At 36.1% G+C, this 10,843-nt stretch overlaps 1 protein-coding gene across 1 annotated transcript; it reads left to right on the top strand.

The window, feature by feature from the left end:
* The first annotated feature begins 1,646 nt into the window (after positions 1–1,646).
* LOC123884047 (squamosa promoter-binding-like protein 1) lies at positions 1,647–10,615 on the top strand. Its single transcript, XM_045933043.1, has 11 exons — positions 1,647–1,960; positions 2,160–2,749; positions 3,103–3,287; positions 4,853–5,508; positions 6,067–6,141; positions 6,239–6,346; positions 6,450–6,567; positions 6,664–6,805; positions 7,382–7,532; positions 8,216–8,851; positions 9,887–10,615. Exons 2-11 carry the CDS (start codon positions 2,187–2,189, stop codon positions 10,340–10,342), a joined length of 3,090 nt encoding a protein of 1,029 aa, XP_045788999.1. The 5' UTR covers positions 1,647–1,960; positions 2,160–2,186; the 3' UTR covers positions 10,343–10,615.
* The last annotated feature ends 228 nt before the right edge of the window (positions 10,616–10,843 follow it).

The raw sequence follows: 10,843 nt of genomic DNA, 5'->3' as shown, positions 1-10,843 counted from the left end.
ATCTCTAACCTCACCGCATATACTGAATTTAATGGTCTCATGTAAGTGGGTTATAGTATCCCTTTGTTTCCAAGCCTTAGATGTGTCACGGTATCCACTTCGGCCCTAGTTACTAACAAAATATGCGTACGTTCATATAAGCTAGTGTATAAAACGATAGATACAAATACTGATAGATAATAAATGAATAGCAATTTGTATATAGACTTAGCCAGATTACATGTTCTCAAGCATTCCTAGGGGAGTTCATCTACTTGCCATAACCTAAAGGGACTTAGCTACTATTAAGCATATTGAACAATAAAGAAAACATGCATAAAAATAACCTTGATTCCTTGCGGAGGAAGTTTCGTCTCCCTATGGTGGGGGAGAGTCTCCCTCTCTTGAGAGCTCCTTAGCCCTCCTTGCTCCTCCTCCCTTGCTCCTTAGAGAGCTTATAGTTCTCCGAACTTCTGAATCAATAATTGTGAAGGAGAAGAGCTCTATTTATAGTTTTTCAGCTGAATTTGGGCTTTTTCCTGCGACCTATCGTATCCATTGTAGCCACGATGGCGTTCAAATTCGCCTCATCGTGGCCACGATGGATCTTATCGTGGCACGATGAAAGATTTGCTCAGATTCTCTGCATGCTTTTGCCGTCATCATCGTGCCACAATGACAAGTCATCGTGGGTACGATGGTTTGTGCGTTTTTCGGCCATGTTTCCTTGTCATTGTGGCCACGATGTAACCCATCATAGGCACGATGGCGTCCATAATTAGATTTTTTCTTCAACACGAAAGTTGTAGCTCTTTGTCTTAGCTTTCCAACGCATGGTCACAGGCCTCGATCCGACACTCGTAGCTCCAGTGATGGCATTTTTGGTACGATGTGTGTATTTCTTCATCGTTCTACAATGGTCATCCATCGTGGGTACGATGGATTCTTCAATTCCTTCCTTTTTTGCCCTTTTTTATGCATTTTCCACTTTTCTTGATTCTTGGACAAGTAACTTCGTAACTTTAGGTATTTGGTTGTATTTGGTCTTCAATTGCTACTAAAACTACTCTATAATAGTATTAAATATATCATATAATTGACCGCCATCACTCACAAACTCCATTAATGTGTCATTAATCATAATAAAAAATTGAATTTTGCATATATTCCGTTAAGAATATTACATAGGTTAGTGAATTTATACTTTATCGATTCTAGAACATTCTCTTTTTTATGCAATTTCATGTTTGTTTGTGATTTCAATTGTTAGTAAATGTAACATAAGATCATGTACCTATAAAATAAACTTCAAATCATACGTAAATTAAGTTTATATAACCCGAGTAAACTCAGTTCACATAACCTTTAGTAAACTCCATTCACACTTACACCCAATTTAAGGGTTTACATTAATTCAATTTATGAACTTAAGTTACTCGGTCTATAAGGTTATGTAATATGAGTTTATATTATAAGAACAGAAACTTTGTTTAAGGGGTATTTTAATCAATTTAGAGTTAACTATTTGGTCAAATAGTTTAGTGGCTAAATTTTGTATTCATAAGATGAATAAATAAAATGACCGGATTTTAAACTCCGTCCGCTACATATATAATGCAATGTCCTGTCAATTGAGATAAGTACACGTGACTTTAATGATATGTGTTACTTTATTATTTTTTAGATTTTTTTTTTCACTAGTGTGTGTGAGAGAGAGAGAGAGAGAGAGAGAGAGAGAGAGAGTAATGAGAGAGAGTATTGAGGCAGGCAAGTACCATCTAAGAGCACATAAACAGCATTTCTCTACAAATTCTGTCCTAACCTTTTCCTAATTTCCCTTTGTTATACGCATACTTTCTGTGGCCACTTCCTATACCCATTATTCTATCCATCTATCTATCTTCCCTCAACTCTTTCTCTTCTTTCATTTCCTCAATAATTTACTTCATATTGGGGGTTTAGGGTATTCTCAAATTATGCTGTAAGCTCTTAATTTTGCAATTCTGCTTCTGTTTAATATCAATTTCATGCTAATTTCAAAGTAGCTTTAATTTTGGATCCATGTTTATTGTTGATAGGGTTTCTTGTTTTTGTTATTTGATGATTAAAGTTTGAATTTTTATGTTATTAGTTCAATTGTGTATTATAATTTGGTTGATTTGGAATCTGGGTATTTTTAGTTTTGTTAAGGTGTGGTTTTTTGATATATGGATGCTAAATTTGATGGAAAAAATAAGCATCTGTATGGACCAGTAGTGCCTGAGTTGAAGGGTGGTAGTGTTGGAATGGAGAGTTCAAAGTGGGATTTGAATGATTGGAGATGGGATGGTGATCTTTTTACTGCTAAGCAACTGAATTCAGTGCCAACAGATTGTAGAAATCGTCAACTTTTACAGGTTGATCCTGAAGTATCTCAAAATGTTGATGCTTCTAAAAATTTGGCTTCTGGTGAAAGAAGTAGAGAATTGGAGAAGAGAAGGAGGGATTTTGTTGGTGAAGGGTTGGAGATGAATGATGATATTGGTTCTCTTAATTTGAATCTTGGGGGTCAAGTTTACCCTATCATGGAAGGAGAGGAAAAAAGTGGTAAGCAAATGAAGATTGGTGTTACTACTTCGAATCGTGCTGTTTGTCAGGTGGAGGATTGTAGGGCGGATCTTAGTAGCGCAAAGGATTACCATCGTCGTCACAAAGTTTGTGATGTGCATTCTAAGGCTAGTAAAGCGCTGGTTGGTAATGTTATGCAGCGATTCTGTCAACAATGTAGCAGGTCAGTTAGGTTTTAAAATGATAGTTTCTTAGGGAGCACAATTGAGATTTATGATATGTTCGTCACATTAATTTTTGAATTTAATTGATATGTATGGTGTAAAGATTTTTTACACTGTCAATCAAATTATGTCAGTTTTTTTTTTTGAATTGCAAATTATGTCAGATTATTAATGATGTTTTGAATTTAATTAAAACTCTTAAATGTGACATATATAGTGTGAATGTTTGACTGAGTAAAATGTTTTTGGAATATGTAATGTTTTTTTAGAACCGGGTGTAAGTGTGTGTTTGTAGTTTTCAGAACATTTACTTTAGCACCTTAGTTGGTGCAACTTCTTAAATTTATGACAGGTTTCATGTTCTTGATGAGTTTGATGAAGGGAAGAGAAGTTGTCGTAGGCGTCTTGCTGGCCATAATAAGAGGAGGAGGAAGACACATCCTGATGGTGCTGAAGTTAATGGAGGTCCTCCGAATGAAGAAAGGGGCAGTAGCTATCTGTTGATGAGTCTACTAAGGATACTGTCTAATATGCACTGTAAGTTCACGTGTTGCATATGTAATTTCTTATTTGGATGCTACATTATGAACTGAAATAGTGCTTATTTGCTTGCTGTTTTCTCTTTCAATAATCTCTGGATTGAGGAAATATGATAGTCATAAGAAATTAAGAATAAATTAAGATGGGTCAATGGTGCTGGATGGATGATACCTCTGTGAAGGTGTTAATTGTATCCATGCTCTTGGGATTCATGCTTCAATGCTACAACATTTATAGCAAATTTGGATCCTATGAAGAGCTAAAATGCTAGGTAGTTAATAAGAGTGTTTCTTGCCTCGATTGTGCTGATGTGGCGCAGAGCAGTTGCTGGGGGCCACAGGTGGTTTTGCAGCCTGAACGTTGCAGTGTGGGTCGTGTCCATGTGGCACACCTAACCCTCCGATTTTTCAGCTGCACAAATAGCTGATGGTTGTGTGTGGCGGCAACCAATTGTTTGTTACAGGGTTTATGATGTCCTTAGGTCAACTTACTGGTTAAATGTGAAGACAAAGTCTTGGCTCTTAAGACCCAATCTACAGAAATATATATAAAAAATAATAAACAAATAATAAAATAACAAAGTAACATAATCAAATAAAAAAAGGTTATTTAGTAAAATAGACCAATAATTGAATAAAAATAGTAATATTAACCAACACTAACATAATTACTTGTATATATTTAGTATTAAAGGATTAGATATATGTGTGTGTGTACACACACACACAAACACACACATATCTAATTTTTTAATACTAAATATTTAGATATAAATATACTAAGCCAAATAGTGGTCATCCTGCTATCCCAGTTTTAGAGTTGGTCGCACCGCTATTTGGGATTGACAACTATGGTAAAATGAAAATAACTAGTTATAGTCTTCAAGAAGTGGTGCCTATATGGTAACAACTACTAAGATCCGATTTTAATGGCAACTGAAAGTCAAACACCTGGTTCTGATAGTAGCTCATCCGATTTTTCTTCTTTCTTCGAAGTTATTTCATCCAAAAAGAGTAGAATAACTTTGTGTTCGTGGTAGTAGAAGTTGAGGGTCTGTCCTTTTTTGGAGAATAAACTATCTTTTATCAGTTTGTGCACCATATATTCATCTACCAAGAAACTTTGATTAGTGCCATATTAATATTCATGAGAGGGCAACTGCCACCATATTGATTAACATTAATTGTTTTTTATTCAAAGGGCATTACAAGTCAATGCCACACAAGGAGTTGTGTTGCCTAGTACACACGGCTCTTATTATTGGTCTAATATGTCGGATAAGTTGAAAATGACAGCAGCGTCAGTGTAGATGCATGTGGGATGTAAAGCACATCTTATTAATTGTTTCTTCTTGGATTTACAATCTTGTTTAGAATTATGTAGGGCTTTAGATGGTGTTCATATAAACCATTTCTTGAAAAGTTGAAATTTTCTAAGTTTCCTTTTGAGATTATTCAAATTATATTTGCTATTGGAACTGTTATGTTTATCTACAGTTATTGTGAATTTCATCAATGTCATGTTTATTTTGACTCACATATAATGCTTTCTATAAATTGCAGCAAGTGGAGAAGATCATACAAGAAACGTGGATGTCATATCTCGTCTGGTTGGGAACCTGACAAGTTTAGCTGGTACATTTAACGGAAGAAATATAACCTCCTTATTGGTGGGACCTCAAGATTTAGTAAAAGCGGGGACATCTGGAGCTGCACAGTATATTCCAAACTCAAATGCAAATGGTGCTGAACCACCAAGACCTATTGATTCTCGTGTTGAAATGAGTAATGGTCTAATCCGTCAGGATCCTCCCGAGTCTAGGTTACTGTGTGCGACAGTTCCTGTCAATCATACGACACAAAAAGGTATACCTTTAAGCAGGGTTGGAGGAGTAGGATGTTTAAAACCTCCTTTGGTACCACACTCGTCAAATGTACTTCCTTCAAGGGGCAGCCTTCCACCTCGACCAGTTGGCGCAGAGACTACAGCTGGAAGAAATGGGTTAAGTAATATTGACCTGAATAGTGTATATGATGACGTGGAGGATTATGTTGAGAACCCCACGAATTCTCGTCCGCATGTGGCTTTAGGGGTTGGGTCCCATGGTCATCCTTCACCGGTACAATGTGATTCTCTCAAGTCAAGTCCGCCACAGACGAGTAGAAACTCAGATTCAACCTCTTCCCAGTCACCATCGAGTTCTAGCGGAGAAGGGCAGGTATATTACTTTAGGAATCAGCATTTGTTTCGTTATTACTTTATAGCTTGATGGTGTTCCTATTACCTTTGTATCAAAGAAGTTATGGTTTTTCAAATGTTTGTTTCTGATGATTTCTTTTATTTAAATTTATTTTCCTCCAAGGGCATTAATTGGGGTCTATTTGTTTGTTCCATATACTTTTCCATTAGTCACGGGATTATTTCGCATGAAAAAAAATCTTTATACTTATTGGAGTATATTTATCTGTTGATCATGCTTTTCTTTTTAGCTCTATTTATCAATGCTGCTAGATTATTGTGCATGCTTAGATGGCAATAGAAGAATATTCATGGAATTGCCTATAACTTGTGTATATGATTTATTTCTTAGTAATTGATAAAATAATATACTACTTTGTTCACAAAATTCATGGACATGATCTATGTATAGAATAAAGCATTCCTTCTATTCCCCAGTACATCTCTTGATATTTTGAGTGTAACTTGCCTTATGGTTGCTACCAGAAGATTTCATTTATTGACATATGGTTTATTTACTCTCTGTTATGTTTGACAGAGCCGAACAGATCGAATTGTTTTCAAACTCTTTGGCAAGGATCCTAGTGATTTCCCTCTTGTTCTTCGATCACAGGTATTTTTTTCCCTACCTTTAAATTGGTATAAACAACAATTTCACTGAAATTTTTTCTCTACTTGGTGTTTGATTAATATTTCTTTTTGAGCACCAGATCCTTAGCTGGTTATCCCACAGTCCCACCGAGATAGAGAGCTATATAAGACCGGGATGTATTGTTTTAACTATATGTCTCCGCCTAGAAAATTCTGCATGGAATGAGGTATATATATATTTTTTAATTTGATTAATACCATATGTAGATTGCATACTGGAACCATCTAAACAATAAATCTTAATGTGCCTATTACTATTTCATAATGCAGCTATGCTATAATCTGGGGTCCAGCTTGAGAAAGCTTCTTGCTGCATCAAATGATTCTCTTTGGAGAACAGGATGGATATATACAAGAGTGCGGCACTCTGTAGCTATTCTGTATAATGGTTGGTTCACTCTTACTGTGTGTGTTGCATCCGTTCTTCGAAAATCTTACTTGGATTATTAATATATATCTTTTATTTCTTGTATATCTCCTGCAGGTCAGGTGGTCTTAGACGTGCCATTGCATCTTGGAAGCCCACAAAATTGTCAGATTTTGTGCGTTAAACCCCTTGCTGTTTCTGCAAGTGCAGACGTAAAATTTACTGTGAAAGGGTTAAACCTTTTCCTGTCCAGTACAAGGTAATTTTCACACACCTTATTTGTTTAAGACTTGAGAGGCTCTAGTTCCGAAAAGGGCATTGGCAAAGCCATAGAGGCATATTTTTTGAGCTATACTTATTTCCATCAGCATGCTGCTGGATACACTACTACTTGAAATAGAGGAAGGAAATAATAGCTGAATATTATTCGCTGATAAATTGATAATATTAATACTACCTTATTAACATTATATAATACACATAAGTTCTGTTAATTGGTAGCCTCGAATTACAGGAATCATAAACTGGCCTAACAACTGATAATACGAAAATATAAGCAAGAACTAATCATGTAATAAAACTCTATTTCTTAAGAAATTAGTGACACATTTTATGGGATTGTTGGAGATATATGCCCCACTACTTCAGCGATGATTACGTAGGATTTTGAAAGAAATATAACTTCATATTGGTTATAGTATGCGGTGTATAAGCACCAAAATAATTTTGAAAATGAATATGAGCAAGAGAAACTAGGAAATGTCACCTAAATGTCTGGGTTATAATTTTATTTAAGCAAATGGCCCAAAAGTTAAACCTTTCCTCTTGATTTCAGGTTGCTCTGTGCACTTGAAGGGAAGTATCTGGTAGAGGGTATGTGTAATGATTTGATTGATGGTGCGGATGCAGCTATCGGACATCACGAGCTTCAGAATCTCATTTTCTCTTGTCATATACCAAATATGACTGGAAGAGGGTTTATTGAGGTATCTTACAATATTATATACTTTCTTTTTCCATGACATTCTTTCAGCAAAATGAAATCTGCTTAAATTTTTATGAAGTGATTTTTGTTAGCTTCACTGTGAACTTCTTGATTTTGGTGAAGCTCGGAAAGAACTGGAGCATGCTTGTGAGACTGGACCATTCTTTTCGTTCTACTGGAATTTCATCATATAGAAATATTACACACATATTTTCCTTCCGTTGTTAAGTGATTGTTGTCCTGGGCTGGGATTTGGGCTCTCATCAATGATCCTAAATACTTGTAGTTTTTTCATACAATCTATTTATAACCAGTCTCTGAGAGTTTTAAGTTCGACAACGCCCTTCCGACTCTAAAAATCTTGAGTTATGTATGTAGGTTTTTCGTAGGCAATGTTTAAAGAGATACTTTGTTCATACGCCTTGACAGACACCAAACTATAAATTTTCAAATCTTTTAGAATCGTTTAAGAATTGGCTTAACAGAGAAAGTATCTTATATCTAGAAAGCATATGGAGTTGCGAGGTTGTAGAATCAGATAAAAATGTCCTCAGAATTCTCTCTCTCTCTCTCTCTCTCTCTCTCTCTCTCTCTCTCTCTCTCTCTCTCTCTCTCTCTCTCTCTCTCTATTTTGCTAGATTTTAAAGCTATATCTTTGTCTCTGATTTGCTATTCTTTACTCAGGTTGAAGATAATGGTCTCAGCAGCTGTTCCTTTCCATTCATAGTTGCCGAGCCTGAAGTTTGTTCCGAGATATGTAATCTGGAGACCGTCATTGAAGCAGCAGAGACTGCTGATGATGTCCAGATCAAAGCCAAATTAATGGAAGAAAAGACTCGAGCAATGAATTTCGTACAAGAAATGGGTTGGCTCCTTCATAGAATTCGTGTGAAATTTAGGCTAGGGTCAATGGCACCTGTTCAAGATCCCTTCCACTTTAATCGCTATTCATGGCTTGTCGGCTTCTCTATGGACCACGATTGGTGCGCCGTGATGAAAAAACTCTTGGGCATTATCTTTGAGGGTGAAGTTGATACTGGAGAACATACCTCGGCAGAGCTTGCGTTGTTAAACATGGGTCTTCTTCACAAAGCTGTAAAGAGAAATTGCAGGCCTATGGTGGAACTACTGTTAAACTTTGTGCCAGTTAATGCGTCAGATGGTGGAGACAGTAAAGAGATGCTACTCAACAAGTCGCCTGACAGATTCCTGTTTAGACCTGATACTGTTGGGCCTGCTGGGTTGACTCCCCTTCATATTGCAGCAAGTATGAATGGCTATGAGAATGTATTGGATGCGTTAATTGATGATCCGGGAAAGGTAATTTTTTTTTTGCTTCTGTATGATCATATATCTTCAGTTCATATTTTAACCATTATACTCCAGGTATGGGAGAAAGGTGTATGGAGACTACCGTAAAATCATTATGATTAATAGTGTCATGTTGGCTATACTTTTGTGTAAAATGGTCTTACAATGACTTTTGAGTCTTTTATACCATGGCTTCTTCTTAAAGCAGCTTTTTTCAGAAGCTTCTTCATTTGACTATTCCATTAACACCTAGCCTTGTTTGACCTTCCTTTATTGCGGCCGCTCGTGCGGTCTGTTATTGTGCCACTTTCGTCTGTCTTCATTGCTGCAATGCAACACCTTTAGTGTGCTAGGTTGAGGGGATGAGTTTAGTTCTACATTATTTAGAGACATCGCCTTTTTTATGCTTTATAAGGCTTTCTGTACTCATCTTACAAGATGGTTTTGAGAGGATGAGTTATGTCATCCATGCTCTTGTTTGGGTACGACACCTTGGATTTTTGGGTTGATGGGGTTGAATTAATTCCACAACGCATAGAAATATGACCTTTGTTGTGCTTATATGATCTTGGTTATGGTCACCTTAAAAATTGATTTTTTGGAGAGTTATAAGCACTTTTGGTAAGTTAGGGTAAGTTAGGTTCGAAATACTTATTTCAAATTGAGATGCTCTGCTAATTTAGAAGATAATACAAACGTTCCTTTATTCTACTAATTGAACTTGTTGGTTTACCCACAGTTTTTTCCTCAATCTTTAGAACTGGTCGAACCGGGTTGAACTACGGTTGGTTCATTGAGTTCGTTTTTTTCAAAAAAAAAATAAATTATTTATTTATTACTCATCTGGTTCAACAGTAGTTCAATCGATTAAACATTGATTAATACGTCAATGCAATTTCCCCATTCCTCTCTTTTCAACATGGTAGGTGAGCTCTTAAGAAGGAAAGCATGTATGCTTCTCAATATATTGTCAAATCCTTAATTGAGTTACATTCGGTAATGAATTATTACAAAATGTTTTACCCTTATCTGTGTCATGATCAGGTAGGAATTGAGGCATGGAAAAGTGCTAAAGACAACACAGGTTTGACACCCAATGACTATGCATCCCTTAAGGGCCACTACTCCTACATTCAACTTGTGCAGAGGAAAACAAGCAAAAACGACCAAACACATGTCCTTGACATTCCTGGCACCCTTGTAGACGGAAACACGAAGAAACAATCAGACGTGCATAAGTCGTCAAAAGTTTTAAGTTTCCATACAGAGAAGATTGCAACAACAGCAATGCCAAATCATTGTGGGCTATGCCAACAGAAGTTGGCCCACAGCAGCAGCGGCGGTATGAGGAGGGCACTTGTTTATAGGCCGGCGATGCTTTCAATGGTTGCAATTGCAGCTGTTTGTGTCTGTGTGGCTTTGCTCTTCAAAAGCTCGCCGAGAGTTTACTATGTTTTCCAGCCTTTCAGCTGGGAATCATTGGACTATGGTTCGATATAATGTTTTATGTAAGACTGTCCTTGCACTAGACCTGCTTTTTTTCTTCTTGGTTCTTGGTATATATATATACATGAATTATTGTTTTTGTAGTTGTCATCCAAAAATAATCTTCACACTGTTATTAGGTCATATATTATATGCAATGGCATTGTTGTAGTAAGCCTAAGATATCTTGTATTAGCAATAAATGTAAAAAGTTATTACAAGTGAGTATTCTTTAATCTATCTTGTATTAGCAATAGATAAGGTACTAGTGATGAGTGAATTATACAATTTGCTGGTGATTTTAGATTAAATTTTGGTGTCATTATGTATAACTTATAGTCTTAAACATTAGATTATGTATTCAAATTTATGCCACAATATTTTGTCTTAATTTTAAATATATTTATGTGGGAGTTACTAGGATTTAAGAATTTTTTTCGGAGAAACACTCGAGCTGATAAGCTCGTTAATTTTAGGAATACTATTATGAATTTTACTTGGTGGAACTCTGGACCA

The sequence above is a fragment of the Trifolium pratense genome, linkage group LG5, assembly GCF_020283565.1.
Source record: "Trifolium pratense cultivar HEN17-A07 linkage group LG5, ARS_RC_1.1, whole genome shotgun sequence".
Lineage (NCBI taxonomy): Eukaryota > Viridiplantae > Streptophyta > Magnoliopsida > Fabales > Fabaceae > Trifolium > Trifolium pratense.
This window is presented reverse-complemented; position numbering and strand designations above follow the sequence as displayed.